Raw genomic sequence first — 25,241 nt, 5'->3', positions numbered from 1 at the left:
TTCTAAATCAGCGGTGGGCCAGAAATTTGCAATCGGGAGCACTACAACAACATCTACAGCAAACACATCTTCTGAAGTCATAAATTAAAGCAAAATGAACACATTTATGACTCTGTGCGTCGCGACGAAAAATCTGTGTGGTTGTTGTTGGTTTTAGCAAACCAAAACAATTATACACTAAAAGAAGTTCTAATTAATTTTATTTGCAAGTCGAACGCTTATTTTGTGTTAAAAATCAAAAAGCATCAAAACCAACTTTACTTTTTCACACAGTGTACAAAACGCTGCTGAAGTCATAAATCATAGCAAAATGAACATTTTTATGACCGTACGCGTCGCAGCCGAAACTCGAGCATTTGCTATGTGTTTGTTGTTTAGTTTTATTGGGGGTCATAAATGATTTGCGCGCAGCGTCAGCCGGAGCACTGGGAGCAGCGAGAGCAAGGGCTTGCCCACCGCTGTTCTAAGTGGTTAGAAGTTTCTGTGGTCAGCTCAACTTCGGCTTACTGTGCGATTAAATTACTCTGTCAACTGTTTGCTACACACGGACTACCCGATGAACTAGTTTTAGATAACGGGACGGCATTCACGTCAGCGGATTTTAGAATGGTCATGGAAAACAACCTAATTCGTCACACTGTCTGCACCGTTTCACCCGGCTACGAACGTCCAAGCAGTCCAAGAAAGTATGGTTTAGAGCACCAAGAACTATTTAAAGAAGTTTGACTACAATACCGACATTAATTTGAGCCTTGCCAGATTCTTTTTTAGTCAGCACATCACGCCATACGCAACGACGAATCGTTTTCCTGCTGAACTATTGTTTGATAGAGAACTCAAGACATACTTTGACAAGATCCAACCTACAGTGATGTCGCTTGAAAAAAAACAAGCCAGGTTATGCATACTAAAGGTTTCGTTTGAGGTTCTCCGGCTTGGGCTAGAAATTACTCAAATGGCCCCAAGTGAACCAAAGGATGGGTAACTACTCAAACTGGATCTATTTCGTATACAGTTCGTTTAAATGACAGCCGTATAGTTAAGCGACATTACGATCAACTTCGCACTCGCCTGCCGTCACGCAACCCTGTAGACAACAAAGACTATGCTGCCACTGACTGCAGTGAGTCTGAACATGTTCCACTACAAGGATCATCATGTCTTGTATCTTTCCCTGTGCCCGACCAGCCTCCAACTAATGCACCGTCAGGCGTGCTATGCAGATCTGGACGTAACCGGCAGCCCCCACAATTCTACGAAGCATCTGGGTGTTAAGGAGTGTTGTGTATGTCATAGGCAGTGTTGACAACCCTGTGTCAACAGCTGTCGTGACTTCGACACTCTTTCGGTTTTTCCCAGGTGATATCAGACGGTCACATTGGTCACCACAGCGCTGCTTCTGCGGTCATCAATTCAACGCAACTTAATTACACTTGTTCATTTTCCATCTTGTAATTAATAAATAAGCTCGAGCATATTTTATTTCACGGTCAGCAGAGCTTCGATCATAATCGATTTTATGTTAGATAAAAAAAAAAGTAAAGTACGATAAAGAAGCATCCTTTACTCAAACCATTTTTTTTTATTGATATGTGAACTCTATTAATTTTATTATACTCTATATATCAATGCCTAAACTTAAGTTAATAACCTAAAATTTGCATTGACATTCAAAATTAAAGTCGAACTTCTTCTGTCGCTTCATACATAGGGACGAACAGGGAAAGCGATATGACAGAATCTAATACAAAAAAAAGCTAAAATTCTACTTTAGCCTTACTGTAATTTATGCAAAATGTTGAGTCTCTACCTTTAAATTTAGAGTATATGCTAAATATTGGACCGCTCAACGAATTTTAGACTGGTATTCCAGTTCGATCCTTTATCTTGCCAAGTACATTTACATGTACTTTCGAGAAACCGCTTGACTTTTTACTTTGCGCAGGTGGATTATCGATAAGAGGTAGCACTGCGGTAGAAATGCCTAAATCCAACGAAGCAGATGACAATGGCGACGAGTGCTTTGAGTCATTCATATGTATGGAGCGTTGAGTACTAGTGTCATGTGACAGAAGCAACTCATTGCTAGTAGGTCTTTCATGCTCTGAAGAAGGAGTGTTAATGGGCTGCAGTTTAATAATCTCATCATCAATTGCCTTAAATTGCCAACTCCAGTTGGCACGATAAAGGAAAGGCCGGTGATCAAATCGATTATCGTCAGGGCTATAACTCTCTGCATGCACTGAAGGAGTTAGTACGGTCATTTTATGGCGATTTATAGCGTAACAGCGAAAAAAATGCTTAACTTTATCAGCCACTTCTTTGGGACTCAGATCGCCCTTCCAGGTGGCAACCAGTTTGCAGAACATACTGTAGGGTCCGCAAAAAGATTGTTTGCGTAGGCGTCCATACTCGCTTAACTCTGCATAGCTCATTCCCATGTCTTGCTCGTCGGTTTGTAAAAGTTGGCCGTTTTCCTGCAATGGCTCTAGTTCGGCAGTGGGCGGCGCCTGGATGATGCTTTCCAGTGCAGAAAGATTGTACCTGCAAGATTGTAAATTATGATGCACAATGATAATGGTCATTAATAATTAAATATTGTATTCCTAACCTTTCTTTGGCGTACACCAAAAATCGTCGCAAATCCGACTTTGCTATGCCCCCAATTGGATTAATATCTGCTGAGGAGCAATCATACTTGGTCAAATAACCACGTAGTGATTCGTCAACATTGGCCGAACCCAAGACAAGCAGACCACCTGGACGATTGCGGACCCACAACATTAGTTGAGCAAATACATAGGCAAGTACCATGCGTATGCGTGACTGAATATTCTGTAGCGCCAGGTTTTGTCTAGCGCAGCCACCTTGGGTACGAAAGACTGGCGTCAATCCGGTTACCACATTGAAAATACCCAATAATGCATTTACGGCCAGATCGATGCTGATTTCAATATGGTAGCTACCTAATTGGCTAGCCAGTTGCGCAGCACGACTTCTCGTTTCTTTGCTGCTGTTGACACTTCCCATATAACAGGTGACTAGCAGTCGGCTGCAAAGTGATGCCGCATTATCCGGCGTATAGTCAGTATCGGCTAGGATTTTACGTATGTCGTAAAGAACCTGTGCATCGCCATGTTGTACAGCGTGAACTACTTGTCGACACATGGAGTATACTATTGTTGCTGAGCTGCTGGAGTCAACGCCGCCACTAAGTGGTAGGAAAAAACCACCCTGTCCGGAACGCCGTAAATAGTCCCAGAGCCAGCAGGCGGGTCCCAAGGCAATCTCCTCTTCAACCGTGTGGCTGGTGTAGTGAAGAGGCGGCGTTGATGTTATGAATATGTCACTGCGTGTGGACATCTCAAAATCGCAACGAATTCGCGGGTATGCTGCCGCTTTAGCAGCTGTTATGCAACGCGAACGCTGACTTATACGATGCGCACGAATGTCTTCCAAGTCAATGGTGGCGAGTGTTACCTCTACATCTTGAAGAGCAAATTGCTGGCTACGCGCTAACAGCTCACCATTAAGCGCAATGGTCGAGCAACCATTAAAATATACTCGTTGGCCGTCACATCCGCGCAAGTTGCTAAATAGATAAGCTCCTCCAGCCTTGAAACTAGCGTTGCGTATGAGATCGGCAGTAATATGCGCTTTTCGAAGCTCCATATAGCTAGCGGATCCGTTTACTATTATTTCCACGCCCGATAACGACATGTCGATGTGCTTACTGCTTACGTTCCACAGTTCTTCACATATCTCATAGCCGATGCAGGTATCGCGCGTCTCTATGACAGCATCACCGAAAGGCACCGTTTGCTGGCCTGTATGTTGGGTGATAAGGAGTGGAAGCAGATACTCTTCCGTTTTTAAGGCTTTCGTCCAGGCGGTAAACCAGCGCGTTTCACGATAGTTACCATCGTCACACATTGCCATCTTGGGACGAATCAACAATAGTTTCCGATTAAAAAAAGCCACGCGGCAATTGTACGCAACGTTGTGATGCATCACTGGCATGCCTACATCCACAAGCATATTTTCGCTGTAAAACAAAACAAATTTCAATAAAAACAAACAATAAAAAACCCTTTTTGTCATTTTTAATGGGTACAGGGTATAACTAGGTCGTATGCTAACCAAAAAGGTGACATCATGATTTCCAAGAGTGTCTCCCACGAATGCAGAAAAGTATCCGACTCACGAAAATGATCCTCGCAGCTGTAACCACTATGAGAATATAAGAAAATATAACATTAGAGTTTTGGGTATGCATAACATATCTATGTAAAAAGACGATTTATGAGCGGTAAATGTCTATAATGTCGGTCTTATCTCAAAAATAAAAACCCAAAACACAAATTGCAAGATTTTTTAAAAATAAACCAAGTGAGACTTCAATCTCATTTTTACTGTTAAAATCATCATAAACCGCCTCATATTTGGGTTTTTATTACTTTTATTTTTTGAGATAAGACCGACATTATAGACAGTTACCAAATTGTATCACTATTAAAAATCGGGTGAAGGTCTGTTAATGGGGGCCTTGCTTTCAAAAAAAAAAAAACAACAAATAGAGGACGATTTATCAAGAATAGCCATGAAAATAATTTAAAGACTTAACTAGTTTACTTTTTAAAAAACTTTTTAGTTTCCATAAAAATGAACTTTTTTGTTATTGTTTTGTGCAACTTGTCATTATGGTGGCCTGTTTACCAACACCGGTTTGGTCACACGCTCATACGGTGGTATCTCAAACACCTGCATTATCTAGGGAGTGGGGGATGTAATAAGTGGGCCATAGACAACATTTTTTTTATCGATCAATTTTTGGTTAAGGTCTAATAGCATGGGCAAACTCAAAAAAAAATTGTGAATCCGCCAAAAATCAAGCAACTCACTCTCACTTAGAGTTATAAGAGCTATGACGGGCTTACATACGAGCACAGAGGGTCATAGTTGACAGCCACAGGGGCACAAGGAAACGTGAACACAAATGCTGTGACATCAAATTCAAGTGGCACAGAAACTGTGTCACTTTCAATGTGAACACCAGTGTCATTCCGTGCCTCACATTTTCTGTGGCAGACGCTGGCACGGATTTTACAGAAAATAGTTTGACGGCTGTTTCAGTGCAACCAGCTCAAATAAACCCCTTTTTTCCCGTGGCAAGCATATCGAGCAAGTTATATCTTTTGGGACACTGTGGTACGACCAAATATGTTTTTTTAAGCAATTCTTGTATTTTGGAATGCATTCTATTTTGTTTTTGTGTTCATTTTCTAACTTTTAAATTAATTTGATCTTGTAACTGATTCTCTAATTGACAATGTGATTTAGGCTCAAGGAGATATGACGCTTTAAAACGTAATACTCCGCCGCTCTAAAAACAACATATCTCCAAAGTTTCACAAACAGCATATCCCTGCAATTGAGTTGTAGTAATTTACTTTTTTCACACCGCAATAATAAAGTAAAAAAGAGCATTTTTAGATTTAAAACATTATTTACTACTTCATATTGTTTTTCACATAATTTTACTTTTTTATTTATTTGTATTTGTAATTATAAATTTTTTTTTTTTTCATATAATATCACATAATTTTTAATTTTGATTTCAGATAGTATACTGCAAGCTATTAATTTTATTTTTATTTTTTGAATCACTACTTTAAGGCCAATATAGCTAAAAAAAATAAAATAAAATAAACGTAATCATAAAACGTTTTATTAACCCGAATAGCCCCAGCGCGCTGCGGGCATTAGACATTTGGTAAAACTTAAATTTAAGGCAACATATTAACATTAGACTAACTTTAATATGATATTCTAAGAGTAAATTGTTATCTCTAACTGATAACAAGTTGATTGAAACAATCTCTTGAAGGTAGCTAATCGAAAAATGCGCATTAAATTGCATTCTGCAGTGCAAAAGAACGGCATTTGGCAATTAGTCGCAAGTAAATTTAAATCGTTCAACTAATTTTAGTTCTGAGCTATGTGCAATGCACACATCATTACAAAGGTAAAAAAGTGCTCTTTTTAATTATGAAAAAAATTAGGAAAAATTTTTTTTTGTTACCATATGGTAACGCTAGTACCGACAGGGTACAGGTTTTTTTTCATACATTTTGTTCGCAATTGGGTATTGTTTTGTTCACAAAATATGATTGTTCCTATGACAGCTAAATGATATAGTAAACCGATTTTAACCAAATTTGGTTAGGATGAATAAAAATAACTTACTTGAATATTCTGTGAGCTTGGTTGAGATATCTCAGAAAACAAAAAAGTTTTCATATTAAAGGTGAATTTGACCCCGATTGTTCCTATGACAGCTATATTTGATTTGAACCAAAATTGGTCAGATATACCAAGGAGGAGCCCCCGTGTTGGATAAGTCTTTGTTCATTGGACTTTTTCGTAGTTATTTGTATTTTGTAGTATTAAAAACACCAGTAGCCTGTTGGTACTAGCATTACCATATGGTAACAACCGAAAAAATGGTCCTGTCTATTATCCTAACAAGGACGAACAAAAATAATGTTTTTTCGGATTCAGGGACCTCAAAACAGTCCTGAAAGTTTCATGAAGAAATTTGCTCAGGGCTATTCGGGTTAAGCATTGGAAAATGTTGTGATGATCAAAGGCGCACAGTGGGACATTCTCTGATTTTGCTGTACAAAAATCATATCTTTTCAACCAATTAAGATATTTCAAAAATTTAAAAAGCATTTGATAACTTCTTGAGCTTTATAATGAGTCTTTGCACTGCGTGATAGGACCACTGGTTGATTCAGGGCTTTCGGTCAAAGTTGAAAAATATTTTCAGTGCATATTTTACATGTAAAATTAAAAAAAAAATTAATTTTTTTTGCACAAAATATACATTTCATTCTTTTTTCATTCTTTTAACAACATTTATTAGTATTTTAAATAGTATTCTTATGCTAATTAAAAAAAAAAAAACATTTTTTTATTTGAAAAATCTCTTATGATGCCTTGCATAGCGCAAACGTATGTAATTGCACTGCGCTCTTCTTCTTCCATCAGCATTTTATTGCGAGGTTGCATGGGATAGTGGCCAAATGTGGCGAAGTTTTTTTTTTCTTCCACTTAAGTTCAAAAATACCCTAATTTTAGTGCTATTTTGAAACACCGCTGGGATAAAAATTAAAGAAGTGAAGAAACAAATTTCTCAGACATTTGATTAGAAATGAACGCAACTTTTCATATAAGACTAGAAACATAAAGATCGGTTGCATAACTTGTCTACAACTCAGCTTTAAAGTTAGCACTTTTTGTAAAATTTGCACATTTGTGCGCGCACTGAAAAATTGGTCAACTTTGAGTGGATGCCCACAATTTTTACCTGATTTCAAAAATCTTTTGGATTTGTAATTTTTGAAGATTTCTCTATCGAATGCATTTATTTTTTTTTAAATCGCTTTCATCGAAAAAATGATTTAAATACAGTCCCACCCCCTTCTGTCCCACTGTGAGGCGTAGGAAAAATTGTTTTTAAGAAGAGCCGTTTGAAATGTTTGGAGCTCATTAAATATCAGAGATTTCATTTTTCGGAAATATGTATTTCCGAAATCACAAAAGTCAACTGCCATAATTTATTTTCAATAACAACAAAACTATTGTATTAACTTAAACGTATGTTTTATATAATTACACAAGGCAACAAATTTGAAGTTTTTGGCTATTACAAGAACTAAACCCACTTTATTGGATAGATTGGATATGACGAAAAACATTTTTTTTTTTAGAACTTTATGGGGAGTGCAGTTTTAGAGACAACCCACTAATCATAATAAAAGTCAATTGTATTAAAATGTGAAGTAGAAGAAAGAGAGAACATACATGATAGCGATGTACTATGACAATGTTTAAAAATATCGTAATCTGTGGTTGAAAGAATGCCAGATCACCACAGTACTCGCTCCTAGACTTTAAGTCGTGAAGCGAACGGGAAGTCTTATTGTGCGGCGAGGTCTGACTGTTGGTGTCCGATTTTTTTGATCGATTGGCGGATTTGCAGATGAAGATGATGATGTTGAATCTGGAATCACTGGCGATGATGGTGCATCTGAAACAAATGAAGTTGAGTGCCCCTGTGACTCAATAAAAGCTGGTTTGAGACGATCAATCGATACATTGTTATCTCGACCGTTAATTACAATGTTGAAAAATGTTGGCTGTTTTGCTTTTACTTCATAAGGTCCATCGTAGAAAGGCTGTAGAGATGCACGTACCGTGTCGAAACGTAGAAAAACATGCGTTGCTTCGTCTTAGTCCTTGAATACGAAGGGCTTAGAGGTGTCGTGGTGAGCTGTTTGTACTGGACGAATGTCGTTCATCATTTGCGCTAAATCTTTGGCGAAATCGGCTGGAATTGGCTATTGGTTTTCCACACCAATAGTCAGTTCTCCAGGAAGTCGCAACGTTGTGCCATAAACAAGTTGTGCTGCTGTTGTTGGGATGTCGGGCTTATATGCTGATCGTAGTCCGAGCAATATTTTTGGAAACTTGTTGGGCCACCCGCTCCTATTTTTACACATGATAGCTGCTTTTAGAGTGCGATGCCAGCGTTCGTTGATTCCATTGGCCTGTGGATGGTAATCTGTTGTGCGAAGATGGTTGACGCCGAGAAGTCTTGATAGCTCATTGAAAAGCCTGTACTCAAACTGCCTGCCCTGAGCCGTGGTGATGCGAAGTCCAATTGGCGAAGTTGCCGTGGTGAAGCTTTCTCGGGCTTCTGTACAAAGGCGAAAACCAATGGCTTTTGGACAGTTTGGACATCAAATGCTCTTCCCTCCAGCATGTAGCGAAAGTGTTTGATGCTAAGATAGATCGCTAGAAGCTCACGATCATATGTGCTGTAATTTCGCTGAGTGTCAGTGAGTTTAACGCTGAAAAATCCCGTTGGTTGGTATTCTTTGTTGACAACTTGGTAAAGTACAGCGCCAACTGCTATGGTGCTTGCTTGCGTCAGTGCTCAGTGAAAGGAAAGCATCTGGTGATGGGTGAACCAGGAGTCGTGCTGTGGCAAGTGATTGCTCTCATTCCTCGAAGTGCTTGGTAGTTTGTTCTGTCCAGTTTATAGGGGAAGAGTCGTTCTTCTTATTGCCTGGAATGGGATGTAGCATTGGTGCTTGATGTGTTATGGCTTTGGGCAAGAGTCGTCTATAGAAATTAATCATTGCCAAAAATCGTCGAAGTTCGAAAACCGAAAATGGTCTTGACTTTGTCAGGCAGCGGTGTGATGCCGTTTGTGTCAACTTGGTGTCCAAGGAAATTGATAGAAGTTAGCCCAAAACGACATTTGCCAGGATTGATAGTGAGATGAAAACGTCGAAATCGCTCGAAGACTTGTCTTAGGTGAATCGCATGTTGTTCCATGCTGTCTGATGCGATGGCGATGTCGTCAACGTAGACGAAAACTTAATTTAAATCCCTAAATGCTGAGTCCATATAACGTTGGAATGTTTCTGCACCGTTGCACAATCCAAACGTCATATACGTGAACTCAAATAATCCAAACGGTGTGGTTATTGCTGTATTCGGGACATCACGGGGTATGATTGGAATTTGCTGGTACGCACGGTTAAGGTCGAGCTTTGAAAATATTTTCTTGCCATAGAAAATATGTGTGCAGTCCTGTATATGTGGTAGCGGGTACCGATCCGGGACTGTTTGTGCGTTTAGGGCTCTGTAGTCGCCACATGGCAGCCAATCGGCTGTTGCTTTACGAACTATGTGTAGAGGTGATGCGTACGAGCTTTTTGATGGTTGACACACGCTGATTTTGAGCAAGTACTCAAACTCTTCTCTTGCAGCTTTAAACTTTTCTGGAGTGAGACGACGTAGCTTTGCAAATGTCGGCGCACCCTTGATGTTGATGCAGTGCGTCATGTTAGCTTTTGTTGGCTTAGGAGCTGAATCGTCGATTAATGTCGACGAGAAGGTTGAATTGATGCAGGAAATTTGATCATATGATTGGTTGTGTGGTATCAGCAATAATAAAATTACATGAGCATGGACAACGTAACCCAAGATAGAGGATGAGGCGAGTTGTACCATGCGTCTTAATTACTGAACCATTAGCTGCAAAGAGTGGACTTTCGTTAGAGGATGTATATGCTGGGCGCTGCTGCCAAACTTATTGTGGTACCAGCAAAATTGATTTGATGAGTTGCTTGCTTGCGGTGTGCTGCTGCGGTTGTTGCTCTGTGATCGACCACGACTGCGTGCGCGTCGATTGTTGTTGTTGTTGCCAAGAATCTGGGAGAGCTTGCTGTTAATTTGCTTAAACATCTTATCCTGCTCGTCGTTGCGTTTCTCGAGACGGCTGATTTGAGCTGAATGGAACCAGCTGTGTGATAGAGCTGAGATGTTGTCGCCTGATGCGTAGTTCAGCGAGTCCATGACAGCATCAGCTGTGGTAGCAAGCTGCGACAGCGAAGTGTTTGGTGCGCTCTCAAGCATTCCCACAATGAGGGCGCGAGCTGCAGGAGGTAAGCGTTTGATCTAATAACGGACAACAGGTTCGCCGTTAGTGGGATTTGTTCGCTGCAGCTGGCTAAGAAGATGGCTAGGGCGTCCATCGCCGAGCTAAATTCCGGTGGCTAGCTTGTCAATACGAACCATCTCAGATTCTACAAATTTAGCAAAAATTGCTTGCTTGAGTGTGGTGTACGGATTAGCTTCGTGAAAAAAATTTCGATATTAGTAATACATAGTGTGGAGTTGTGGAAAGGGCATCTTGACGAAAACAGAATTGACATTGGCTGTGTTTTCTGCTTCGCTTTCGGCATCAGTAAAACTTTAATCGTCCGGCATTTTGAATTGAGCCTACTACGTAGTTGCAATTCGTGGAACGCTTGTGTGCATGTGTATGCGTGTGTGAGAGAGAGAGAGAACATATATGATAGCGATGTACTATGACAATATATCGAAATATCGATAAATTATGTATGTTTAAAAATATTGTAGCCTGTGGTTGAAGGGATGCCAGATCACCACAACTTTTTAAAATTTAGCCTTTTTTATTACTTTTTTCATAGGTGCGCCCACATTTGTCATCATTACTAGAAATTGTTAAAACCGTATTTCAAAAGCCTTACTTTTTCTGAAAGCCGATGAATATATGCTTAATTCATTTATTCAAAGTATAATATTTAAGCCAGTAGTTTAAGAGACATAAATTTTTGAATTCATAAAATAATAATTTTTTTACAGCATTTTTTTTACTTTTTTTTTCTTTAAAATTCAAGGAATGTCGAAAAATTACATAACATTTAATTTTCATTTTATTTGCATACCTGCATTAATTACACTTCGTTTATTAATGAACCTTAAAATCTATGGGGAGACGGCGATATAATATTATTTTGTGTATAGCAACATTACCGTATTTTCAGTATGAAAATTTTTTATGATTTTTTAGATATCTTAACCAATCTCACACAATATAAATTTGTTGTTATTTTACACATTTTGACCATATTTGGGACAAATCGGTCTACTATATCAAATAGCTGCCATAGTAGAGATCGGTTCAAAATCAGCTTTTAGTATGAAAACATCTGATGTTTTTTAAGATATATCATCCAATCTCGTTTGTGAATCTGGTAACGATTTTATATCCCTATAGAATTTAATTCAAAATGGTTGTCTTTTCAATATAGCTGCCATAGTGACGATCAGTCGAAAATCCAACTTTAGTATGAAAAACTTTTTTATTTTTTAAGGTATTTCAACCAAACTCACAAACTGTGTATTCTATATTGTCCCTTACAATTTTGGTTCACATCTGTCCACTGTATCATATAGCTTCCATGGGACCGATCGGGCTCAAATCAAGTTTAAGTATGAAAAACCTTTTTGTTTTTTGAGATATCTTAACTTAACTGATAGAATATGCATATAAGTTGATCTTATGCATTCTTACAGAAGTTGGTTCAAATCGGACCTCTATATTATATAGCTGTCATAGGACCGATCGGCCGAAAATCAAGTCTTAGTATGAAAAATTTTTTTGTTTTATGAGATATCTCAATCAAACTTATAAATTGGGTATCTTTAATTGCCCATTACATACTAACCAAATTTGATAGAAATCAGACCACTATCATATAGCTGTCATAGGAACGATCAATACAAACGGTCGATAAGCAACCTTTAGTATGAAAAACTTTTTTTTTAAGTTATCTGTACCAAACTTACAAATAATAAGCCTCGTATTGCCTTATACAACCTGTCCAAATTTGGTTGGAGTCGGACAACTATAAAATTTAGCTCCCATTGGACCAATCCGTCGAAAATCAACCTTTGCGTAAAACTTGTTTCATTGCTTATATGCTAATTACTTAGCCGTCTCTCCATAGATTGTAATCAAAATCGGTTTTGGCATTCTCGAGTAATGATGACAAATGTGGGCGCCCCTCTAAAAAAAGGTTCGCAAAAAGAGCCAGCTTTTTCAAAAATTCTAAAAAAATCTCACCATAAATAAAAAAACAAAAATGTTTTTCGTCGTATGGGGCCCCAAATCTATCCAAAAAAAAGTGGGTTTGGTTCTTGTAATTTTTTGGCTGTTGCCTAGTGTTATTAAATTCATTAAAAATATGTATGAAGTCGAACTTCCCTAACTCCAATCACCATTATCCAAAGAAAACGTTTTTTATTTTTTAAGTTTATCACTGCGGACGGCAGTTCGCGCTAGTGACAAAAGCAGCACGAAATGTGCGACAAGCGACTACCAAACTACTACGACTAACCAAACTAACAAAATGGCGTGCTAAAACTTTTTCTAGTTCACCTGGATTATGTGATAAGGGGTGTAAGTGGGAGGAGAAAAATTAAAATGGGGAATTGGAACCTTTTGTTCACATTTTTAATTTTTTATAAATTTAATTTAAAAATATGCGTCGATTGAATCCGAATCCGACAACTAGTTCAAAAGATAATTAATTTTGAAATTTTAAGTGGACTTCTCAAAATTAGATGAAAAGTTAGTTTCTTTGTTTGTCTGTTTGTATCAAAGCGATAAAAAAAACCTTAGATGTAATGATGGGGATTTATTCCTTTTCGAAAATCTAGAAATGTTTGTTCTACGACTTTTCGAAAAAACCGCTAGCTTAGCGGGAAAACGCTAAGTCCCGTTATAATTGAACCTCAACAGTTTTTAAACCATAGAAGCTACAGATGTGTTATATATATCATTGGTAAGGCGTGTTAGAGGACTTTTAGGCGTGCCTTTGAATTTTTTTCTAAAATACTCAGGTAACATTTTACAGGTGAAATAAGGTTTTTTAACTTACATTTTGGCGATTTCTGACAAAACGGCTACAACGATTTTTGTTTATTTTCAATCTGTTGTAACACGCAATATTTCTCGTTTGTTGATATATGATATACTTAAAATTGGCATTCGGCACTGCGCAAAATATAATTTTTATATACAAAGAAGCTCACCCTTTTTGCGCACAGTGCACAGTGCCAATTTTCGTTTCTTTTTTTTTTATTAACTTATATTTTTATTTAAGATTTTTATATTAAACTGAATTTTGTTCGTCACAAAATTGGATATCAGAAATTTTGGGGCTACATAGTATAATACGTAAATTTATTTGTTGAATTACTTTTACATTTAGAAAAAATTTGTTTCCTTAATAATAAAAAGAAAACGATGACATAAATTTAATAAGCGTTGCACGAAACTACAACTATAGTAATTTAATTAATTTAACCTTGTTTAACAGCGAATTAAATAAAAATCAAAACTTAACTGTATGGCAACCCTGACTTTTACTGCAACACAATACAAAATTTACTGGCAGCACTGTTTTTTTTTTGCCACTCAAAGCTGTCTGCTACATAGGCTTGCTGCTATGTCACGTTATTGCTTCTGTCATATTTCAAATCTACGTAATATGTACATATACACTTAAATGGTAATATCTTGAGAATGCGAATTTTTACAGATATGTGTGATATACTAAAAATTTTATTGACTTTAATGTTTTAAAATTATAAAATTATATAAAATCAATGATTAAGATGTTGAATGTAATTTTTTCTTAAATCGCCAAAATGTGAGACAAAAACCTTTTTTCACCTGTAAAATTTTACCTGAGCTCTTAAGAAAAAAAGTTCAAGGGTACGCATAAAAGCCCCTAATCTTAGCTTTCTAACGATTTATAGGACATATTTGTAGCTTATATGGTTTGGAAACTGTTATCTAGATCTAGCGTTTTCCCATAAACTAGTGGTTTTTCCAAAAGTCGTCAAACATTTCTAGATTTTCGAAGAGGAATAAATCCTCACCATAAAATCTAAGCTTTTTTAGCGCTTTGATACAAACAAATAAACACACAAATAAACTGACTTATCATTTCATTTTGAGAAGTCCACTAAAAATTTCAAATTTAATTATCTTTTGAAGTAGCTGTCGGATTCGGGTGATCGAGGAAGCAATCGACGCGTGTTTTTAATATAAATTTTTAAAAAATAAAAAATTTTACACAACGGCCCCATTAGCTGCAATCATTGAAATTTTTCCCCTCCCACGTACACTTCCTTATCTCATGAACCAGGTGAGTTAGAAAAAGTTTCTTTATGCCATTCTGTTAGTTAGGACTAAACCTTTTCATCGGTATGTAACTCGATCTGATCGGACAGTCGTAGCAAATTTTTCATATTAGCTGAATATATTGCTAGTCGCCTTTCGCACCCTTCGTGCTGCTTTCGTCACTAGCGCGAACTGTCGTCCGCATTGACTCACAGATTATGTATTTGAGACTGCCTGTTACACCCTGACCAAATTTGGCCAACATCGGGTAACTATATCATATAGCTGTCATTGGAACAGCTGGATGAAAATTAACTTTAAGTATGAAAATTATTTTTCTTTGTTGAGCTATCTCAACCAAGCTCACAGAATATATATTTTTTACAATATGTCACACCCTGTTCATATTTGTTCATAATCGGATGACTATATCGTATAGCTGCCATATGAATTTTTTTTTTAATTTTTGCAATATCTTAACCAAACTCACAGATTCGTTTTTGAACACCATATCGAACTTCTCTACCAAATCTAGCAGCGTGCATACAATTATTCGTTTGTTTTACAAAAAAAAGTTATATTATATAAATTTGTTTTGTTTATTGCCTTCAGCAAGAAATTTCCAACGACAAAAAATTTCAAATTTTATTCGGATATATGATAACTGATAATAAATGCTTCGTACGAACGGTGAAAAAAAGGAGTAGTCTGATCTTTCAGAAGTAAAAAAGGCATTACTGATTAAAAAACCTGTCGAATAAACCCAATGTTAGAAATATCGACCCTTTGCTCTTAAATGACAGAAACTGCAGTTAAAATGTCTTCTCTTGCACATACTTGTGCTTCTTTCATTCTTCTCTTACATACAAACACGTTAAAGTGATCGGATATTAGAATCAACAAATTTGTGCGGTGGTTACGAAATTTTTAACAGATAAAAATTGAGTGTCAGAATTATCAGGCTGTTCGAATTAACAAGTGTCTGAATTATTGAAATAGTACAGTATATCATTTTTTCGTTAAAGAAGTTTATTTAAGAAAAATATTAGAAGTTCTCCTTTTTCACGCTTCAATTCCGCGATCGAAGCGAGCCGGGGGCGGAACCCCCTAGTATTTTATAAATTTGTTACTTCTTCTTGCATTCAGCAGGAAACTTCCAACATTAAAATGTGTCAACATTTTTTTAAATTTTATTATAACTGATAATAATTGCTTCGTACGAAGGTTGAAAAAGTCTGATTTGCGTAGGAAGGTATAATGTCATTAAGCAGGTACTGATTACTGATCCATCAGGAGTAAAGAAAGGATTACAGACTAAAAAAAAACCTGCTGAATAACCCCAATCTTAGAAATAACGACCCTTTGCTCTTTAATGACAAAAACTGCAGTTGAAATGCCTTCTCTTGTACATTTTTTTGCCACTTTTATTCTTTTGCATACCAACACGTTAATGTGATTTCAGAATCAACAAATTTGTGTGGTGCGCTTTTCCGGCCAAGTCTAGCGTTATTCCTTTGCCATATCTGGCGATTTCCCCAAAGTCCAATTGCAGGAACACATTTAAAACAGTGGCCAGCGTGAATACAATAATTCGATTTTTTTTTCAAAAAATTTTAAATATTAAAAATATTGTTGGTACTTGATACATTCAGCAGGAAATTTCCATAAACAAACAAATAATTACTTCGTACAAAAGGTAAAAAAAAATGTAGGATTCTGATATGTATAAGAAGGTATCTTGTCATTAAGCAGGTACTGATTACTGATCCATCAGTTAAGAAAGGATAACTGATTAAAAACCCAGCCGAATAAACCCAATTTTAGAAATAACGACACTTTGCTCTTGAATGTCAGAAACTGCAGCTCAAATGCCTTCCCTTGCATATAGTATTGCTACTAGTATACTTTTCTTACATAACAAGTTAATGGGTTCGGATTTCAGAAACAACAAATTTGTGTGGTTACAAGATTAGTAAGTAAAAATAAATTAAACGTCCGAATTAACGGGTTGTCCGAACTAATAAGTGTCCGAATTATTTAAATTGTACAGTAATTTATTTTTGCGTATAAGAAGTTTATTCAAGAAAAGTTTTAAAAGTGTTCTTCTTTTCACGCTTCAACAATAAATCAATAAATAAATATTTACGGAGATATTGGCCTGTCAATTATAACGTAAACAACACAAGACATACGAAACACGACACACGATAATTAAAAAAAAACTCTAGCTAGATAGGCAAAAAATAAGCTGACAAAGAAGCTGGGTTTAAAAACTCTATTTTCCTGGGAAAATTTAAGAAAATAACTGCTTTAATGTTAATATATTAATTCTAAATTGTAACTTTTTAATTTATGAGATTTATATTGTATTTATTATATGAGATTCTTGTTAAAATAATAATAGTAAGTGTTCAAAAAAATGAATTTTTTTACCGAGGAGCTTTGTAAATCTTATGTCAGTTGATTCGTCCAAAAAAAAATAATAAAAAAAAAACGAAAATTGGCAGTTGGCACTGCGCAAAAAGTAATTTTTATGTACAGAGAAGCTCACCCTTTTTGAGCACAGTGCACAATGCCCATTTTCGTTTCTTTTTTTTTTATTAATTTATATTTTTATTTAAAATTTTTATATTAAACTGAATTTTGTCCATCACAAAATTGGATATCAGAAATTTTGGGGCTAGAAATTACTTTTGTCACTAGACTTTTACCTCGTGTAGAGGTTTTTTGTGGCATATCAGAAAAGTTTGCAAATATACCCACAAAAAAACCCCTTCACGAGGTAAAAGTCTAGTAACGAAAGCAATTACAAGCCTCAAAATTTCTGATATTTAATTTTGTGAAAAACAAAATTTAGTACAACATAACAATTTTAAATAAAAAAAAAATTAATAAAAAAAAATTGAAAATTGGCATTGCGCATTGTGCACTGTGCGCAAAAAGGGTAAGCTTCTTTGTACATAAAAAATTACTTTTTGCGCAGTGCCAAATGCCAATTTTCGTTTTTTTTTTTGTTTTTTTTTTTTATTAATTTTTTTTTCTATTTAAAATTTTTATGTTTAACTGAATTTCGTTCGTCACAAAATTGGATATCAGAAATTTTGGGGCTTGAAATTGTATCGTCACTAGACTTTTACCTCGTGTAGGGGTTTTTTCTGGGATATCAGAAATTTTTGCAATTGCTTTTGCTTTTGACATTGTCATTATTGCAGGCAGATAGTAAAATATATAAATTAAGTTTTTAAATTTCTTTCATATTTAAAAAAAATTATTTTTTTAAGACCCCGTACTTTAAAAAAGTACAGGGGTCTATTGGGTTTGTTTTAAAAATATGTGCGTAACAGGCAGAAGGAGGCGTGGCAGACCCCATAGTAAGTATATATATTCTTGATCAGCATCAATAGTCGATATAGCAATGTTTGTCTGTCCGTCTGTCTGTCTGTCTGTCCGTCTGTCTGTCTGTCAGTATAAAGTAAGTATAAACACCTAGATCTCAGAGACTATAAGAGCTAGAGACACCAAACTTGGTATGTAGGTTCCAGTTTGTTTCAAAACTTGGCCACGACCCCTTTATCGCCCACAAATCGAAAAAAAAATGTTCATATCCAAATTATAAGAACAATTTAAAAGCTAGTGACACCAAATTAGGTATGTAGATTCCTCAATATGGCAAGCACATCAAATTTATTTCTTTTTTTAATCGGACCACTCTATCATATAGCGCCCATAGGATAAATCGGTCAAAAATCAAGTTTTAGTATGAAAAACTTTCTCTACTAAACATGGCCACTATGAATACCTTCGTATGCCATTTGGATTAAAAAATGCACCCGCAACCTTTCAACGTTGCATGAACAATGTTTTACGACCGTCACTAAATAAACATTGTCTGGTATATCTTGATGATATAATTGTATTCTCAACATCCTTAGAAGAACATTTGCAATCACTTCAATTAGTTTTCGAGAAGCATTCCAAAGCAAGCAAATCTCCAATTACAACTTGATAAATGCGAGTTTCTAAAACAAGAAACTTCATTCCTAGGACACGTTATAACTAAGGATGGAATAAAAGTCAATCCTAATAAAATCAAAGCAATTCAGAAATATCCAATTCCCACAAAAACCAAAGAAATAAAAGGTTTTCTTGGATTAACCGGTTACTACAGAAAGTTCATTCCAAATTTTGCAGACATAGCCAAACCAATGACAGCAGTACTTAGAAAAGACTCAAAAATTGACATTTAAAATCCTGAATACATTAGAGCTTTTGAAAAATTAAAACAACTAATTTCTAATGACCCAATTTTAAAAATTCCAGACTTCAAAAGTAAATTCGTTTTAACCACTGACGCAACTAATGTAGCTCTTGGAGCAGTACTCTCTCAAGACGGACATCCCATTAGTTTTATTAGCAGAACTCTCAATGACCACGAAACTAACTACAGTGCCATAGAAAAAGAGCTTTTAGCCATTGTATGGACAACAAAAACTTTTAGACATTACCTACTAGGACGACATTTCGAAATCAATCGTGATCATCAACCATTATGTTGGCTGTACAAAATGAAAGAACCAAATTCAAAATTAACCCGATGGAGAGTTAAATTATCTGAATATGACTTTGACATAAAATATATAAAAGGAAAAGAAAACCACATGGCTGACGCTCCATCACGAGTAAAAATAGAACAGACTTATTTCGGAGAAGAAACACAACATAGCTTTGACGAAGACATAGGTAATTTAATATTCACTACAGAGAAACCAATAAACACATTTTAAAGACAAATTATATTTTCTAAAGGCATTCCAAACATAAAAAAAGAAAACTACTTCAAAAAATTAATAATTCACATTACATACGATAACATGACTAAAGATAAAGCCGAAAAATATTCAATAGACCATTTTTGCACAAAAACCAGTGCAATGCTTATAGACAGTGATGCAGATTTTGAAATAATTCAAAACGCACACAAGGAAATTATTAACACTAGCCATACTAAAATTCTTCCAAGTCTCATTCAATTAAAAAACATTAACTCCTATGCCGAATTCAAATAACCCATTTGAAAACCCTTGAAAAACTCCTACACCCCGGAATTCAAAACAAATAAACTTTTTTGTGAAACCTATTATTTCCCTAACAGCCAAATATTAACACAAAACATAATAAACGAATGTCATATTTGCAACTTAGCAAAATCAGAACATAGAAACACAAAAATGCCAATGAATTTTACACCCAAGCCCGAACACTGTCGTGACAAATTTGTAATTGACATTTATTCTTCTGAAGGCAAACATTACCCTAGCTGCATGGACATTTATTCAAAATTCGCCACTCTTGAAAATATTAAAACAAAAGACTGGATAGAATGCAAAAATGCATTAATGCGTATATTTAATCAGTTAGAAAAACCAATATTATTAAAAGCTGACCGAGACGGCGCATTTTCCAGCTTAGCACTAAAAAAATGGGTTGAACGTGAAGGAATAGAAAGTGAAAATAGAATAGAAAGACTACATAAAACAATAAATGAAAGAATCAGAATAATTAACACTTTAAATGACGAAGAAAATAATCTCAGCAAAATAGAAACAATTCTTTACATTTACAATCACAAAACAAAACATGACACAACTGGACAAGCTCCTGCACACATTTTCTTATATGCCGGACAACCAAATTAAGATACCCAAGAAAAAAAAGAAAAAGTAATAAATAAAATTAACAGTGACCATTATCAAATTACTAACAGAAATAGAATTATACGCTACTATAAAACACAATTTAAAAAACTAAAGAAAATTAACCAAATTCAAATTCCACAGGTTTCTACTTCATAATCATACTATCGTTCACCCTCTTTAACATATGTCACACCCAACAAATCCAGATAAATAACTTGGACACGGATCACGGATACTTGCTATTTTCAGACAAATCTTTAGAATTACCAACAAGGTTCGAACATCACTCATTGCGAATTAACGTAACTGAAATAATAATAGCAAACGAATATTTCCGTAGATCTATTCCTTTATTTAAAAATTCAACACAAATTAATCACTTATACAACAAATTACAGCAAGAATTAAATGGTATAATCTTTCATCATGAAAATCGTAATAAACGCGGACTGTTCAATGTAGTAGGCTCATTATACAAATTCCTTTTTGGTACACTTGACGATAACGACAGAGTAGAATTCGAAAAAAACATTAATAATCTATCTTTAAATATTGTTCAAATTAATGAAATAAATGATATAGTAAACATAATCAACAATGATATGAAAAGAATACAAGAACATCAAAATAAGAAAAATATACAAGATACTTTTACTTACCAATTATCACAATTTATAGAATATATAGAAGACATTGAAATGGGTATGCAATTGTCAAGACTAGGACTTTTCAATCCAAAACTACTTACCTATGACAAACTTGACAGCGTCAATAACCGAAACATACTACTAATTAAAACATCCACTTGGATTAACTACCAAGATAATATCATACCAATTATATCCCATATTCCAGTTGACTTTCAGTCCACTAACACTATCAAAATTATCCCATATCCTGATCATAATGGCTATCAACTTGATTACATTAGTACTACTTCCTATTTTGAAAAAAATAATAAAATTTATAATCGAGATAATAAACCAGTAATTGACGAATGCATAACAAAAATTTTACTACACACAACACCAATTTGTAACTTTGAACGCATAAATAACAAAGACATGATAAAATACATTGAACCAAATACCATTGTAACTTGGAACATAACTAATACAACTGTAAAACAAAATTGCCAGAAAAATAATGTTGATCTTAATATTCAGGGCAACAAAATTATAAGTATAAATCAATGCAAAATGCAAATAAATGACATAATTTTAAGCGACAACTATCTACAACCAGAAGTTGATCTTACACCATTGTATCCCCCCTTAGAAATAATTAAAGTTAAACCCATCAAGCATGATGACATTGTAAAAATTGTATCACAAAATAATGTCTTTACGTATCAATCATCATAATCATAACCATCATATTCATAATTATATTCTTATATCTAAAATATGTATCTTGTTATCCCATAATGTTAATCCATAAAAATTTAAGAAACAAATTCACGAACCCAAGAACCAAACAACGCCATCGGTTCGTCCAGAAGAAGAAGAACAAAGAGACACAATTATCGAGATGACACAAACAACATTGCCAAAACTTTACCCTTCAGTGTCACCTTGACTCGCAGGCTCGCCTTTTAAGGAGAGGGAAGTGACATATTCTATGTCTACGTTATACATAATATATTCTATGTCCACGTTATACATAAGTCTAGACACCAAAATCCCCATTCCAATAATGTTAACTTTCACAATTATCTGTTAGTCTTAATTTGTTCTTGAATAAATGAACTCGTCGTGTAATATCGCCTTGTCTTTTATTTTATAATAAATTCAACTTAACCGTTAGAGCTGTGAGCGGTTTTTATAAGATTCAAACTCACAGTAAATAGAGAAAAATCTAATTATATTCATATTCTTGATTAGGTTCAACAGCCCAGACGATGTAGCCCTGTCCGTCTGTCTGTCCGTCTGTTTGAACGCGTCGATTTCAGAGACTATTAGATCTAGAGACTTCGAAATTGGTATGTACGTTCCTGGATACCGTACAAAATCTAACCCCTATATCATAAAGCTGCCATTGGATTGATAGTTCTAAAATGATGATTTATTAGGATAAACTTCTTTGTTTTTATATTTCTCATCCAATCTGACACAGTATTCTTCTGGGCCCGCGGGTGTTGAGCATTATCCTGTTAAGTGCTTGCCCGATGATTGCTGCTTTCTTGCCAGCATATTCAAGGTGCTCTCTAAAGCTCAGCCTTGTGTCGATGATGACCCCAAGATACCGGATGGCTCTGGTCGATGTGATGGTGACTCCCCCGACGTGAATGCGTGCCACTTCTACTATCTTACGACTGCTTATTAAGACCGCTTCAGTTTTATGGTCCGCAAGTTGGAGTCCCACGGAGAACAACCAATCCTCAACCGCTGCTGCTGATGAACTGCAAAGTAACTCAGCCTCATGCAGATGTTTTGCAGTCATCATAAGCGCGACGTCGCACACTGGGGCAGGAGGCCGAAAAGCGTGGCAAAAATCATTTTTTTGACGAAAGCGTTCGTAAAAAGTAATAATGGCATTCGATAGAAAAAAGTTGAAAGATTTTTGAAATCAAGTAAAATTGTGGGCGTGACAGCCTCTCAAAGTTGACCCATTTTTCAGTGCGCCCAAAAATGTCAAAATTTTATAAAAAATTCAAACTTTAAAGCTGATTTCATGACAAGTTATATGACCGATCTTTATGTTTTTGTTTTCATATGAAAAGTACATTCATTTCTAATTAAATGCCGTAGAATTTTGTTTCTTCACTTCTTGACCTTTTATCCCATAGATGTTTAAAAAAAGCACTAAAATTAGGCTATTTTTTGACTTTGATGGAATAGAACTAAAATTGGACTCATTTGAACTCGATTCCACTACCACAGGAGTCTTTGTTAATCAATTCTCTAACGAAATAACCCCGGTCTTTCATGCATCTGGGTGCGCCTAAGCACACTTTTAGTCGAAAAACTGAAGCAACCTCGCAATTTACTAGTGTGAGAAGAAGAGCGCAGTGCAATTACATACGTTTCCGGTATGCCTGTCTGTTAATGAATAAGATGCAAAAAAATAAAGATGCGAATATAAAGCATTTGCATTATTGTAACTTGTACCTGTTTTAAAATCGTTTAGATCCGTTTTTGCGCAAATTATGTTTGGGAAATTTTGAGCAGGTATGTACTACAGGTTAAAACCGATAGTTGAGGAAATTTATACGAACTTCTATCTGTTCTGATGCAGTATGAATGGAGATCACTGCCTTTTCTTTTTCAATAGGGTTTTAGTTTTTTACCTAGTTAATGAATCAAAGGCAAAATTGGGTAAACTAGGTGTTGTTTTTTTACCTAATTAAAAATGAAGTATGTACCAGTTTAATGAATTGTTTTACCTAATTAAAGAAAAACTATTTATTGAAATGCAGTCAATGTTGTTAGACAGTTCATTTTTGACTTCATAAGAGCCATTACATAGCTGGAACTGCTTTTTTCTTGAACAGTATTTTTAAATATAATTCAGAAAATTTTCGTCAGTACTAGAAGTGAAGTGTAATCATGGCTTAAAATCATTCAAAATGTTTCGAGATGTTCATTACCAAAAAAAACAAAGCTGAATTCCAAATGGCTATACTGAATGAATTGAAGGTACCCTTAGAAGATGTGTCAGCTGAGTTAATAGTCAAAATTACCAACATTTATCGGAACTTGGACAAAAAATGGCAAAAATGCCAACGATCAACAGAAAAGTTTCAAAGAATCTTTTTGGACTGGCTTAATGACGTTACGGAATTTGAGGTGGCAGAAGCAATATCCACGGAACATGTGAAAATGCAGTAAAGGACAAAATCGGATATTACAAAAGCAGTGAAGATCGCAAGTCCATTACGGCTGAACAGAATAAAGGAAAGCATTCCAACGCCACCCGGCAACAAGTTGTACAGTTGACGAAGCGTTTGCTTTATTTATGGACTTGGGGTTGACGAAGGAAAAATATTACATTTTACGAGGCTCCATACTTCGACATAATATCGATGTTCTTCCCGTATATAAATAAATTGGATTTGCTAAAAAGGAAGCCGTTCCAATTGCCAATAACCAATGTATCTGTTGAGGTAGGACTTCAGGATTTGATAGATCACACCGCTAGACGCCTAATACAAAGTTTGCCTGAGGAAGAGGTTGAGCTGCTTCCCGAACAAATTACATAACTGAGCAAGTAGGGATGTGATGGATCGACCGGCCAAAGTGCATATAAGCAAATAATACATACAGAAGACGGAACCATTTCTGGTGAAAAAATGTTTATGGCGTCTCTAGTTCCCTTACGACGAAGAAGTAAAAGCTCTGAGCATTGGAGAAATCCTCGACCATCCTCTGTTTATTACTACCGTCCAATTTTCTTCAAATATGCTAAAGAAACAAGCGAACTGACGCAATCAACTAGAGACGACATGGATTCACAAATAGATCGATTGATTCCAACTAATATTACAACCAAGAATGGGAAAACCTTGAAAGTTGATTTTTCGTTTTTTTTTCACCATGATTGATGGAAAAGTCTTAAATGATGTTGCAAATAATAAGTCAACCCTGAGGTGTGCAATTTGTAAAAAGACTCAATCACAATATTCGAAAAAAGGCGATTCAACGAAGGGAAATAATCTGGACGATTCAACGAAGGAAAATAATCTGGACGATTCAACGCAGGATAAGGAATGCTATAAGCATGGAATTTCTCCATTACATTGTAGAATAAAGTGTATGGACTTTAATTTAAAGCTTGCGTACACACTTCCACGGCCAGGAGAAAAATATGACGATAAACAAACACAGAAGGAAATCAGAGCTGACTGGAAAAAGATTATTCAAGCAGAGTTTACTAACAGGCTTGGATTAAAGGTGGACTACCCAAAGCACAATTATGGATTTACCAATGATGGGAATATGTCCAGAAGATTTTTTGTCATTCACAAC

At 35.6% G+C, this 25,241-nt stretch overlaps 1 protein-coding gene across 2 annotated transcripts in view; it reads right to left on the bottom strand.

Annotated features, from left to right (window-relative positions):
* Positions 1 to 1,561: 1,561 nt before the first annotated feature.
* The window catches only part of LOC117792076 (glutamine-dependent NAD(+) synthetase), a 146,228-nt gene continuing 122,548 nt past the window's right edge, over positions 1,562 to 25,241 (bottom strand). The window contains exons 3-6 of one of the 2 annotated variants that reach the window (XM_034632045.1): positions 4,141 to 4,230; positions 2,612 to 4,045; positions 2,307 to 2,544; positions 1,889 to 2,242 (exon numbers count right to left, since the gene is read on the bottom strand). In XM_034632045.1, the coding sequence (XP_034487936.1) occupies positions 2,033 to 2,242; positions 2,307 to 2,544; positions 2,612 to 4,045; positions 4,141 to 4,230 (1,972 nt within the window). In that variant the 3' untranslated portion in view covers positions 1,889 to 2,032. Of the gene's footprint in view, positions 2,545 to 2,611; positions 4,046 to 4,140; positions 4,231 to 25,241 lie in introns of both variants that reach the window. The other variant, XM_034632037.1, reaches the window with a different exon arrangement.

This window comes from Drosophila innubila, chromosome X (assembly GCF_004354385.1).
Source record: "Drosophila innubila isolate TH190305 chromosome X, UK_Dinn_1.0, whole genome shotgun sequence".
NCBI lineage: Eukaryota > Metazoa > Arthropoda > Insecta > Diptera > Drosophilidae > Drosophila > Drosophila innubila.
Note: the sequence above shows the minus strand (reverse complement) of the source record. Positions and strands in the feature narration are given on the sequence as shown.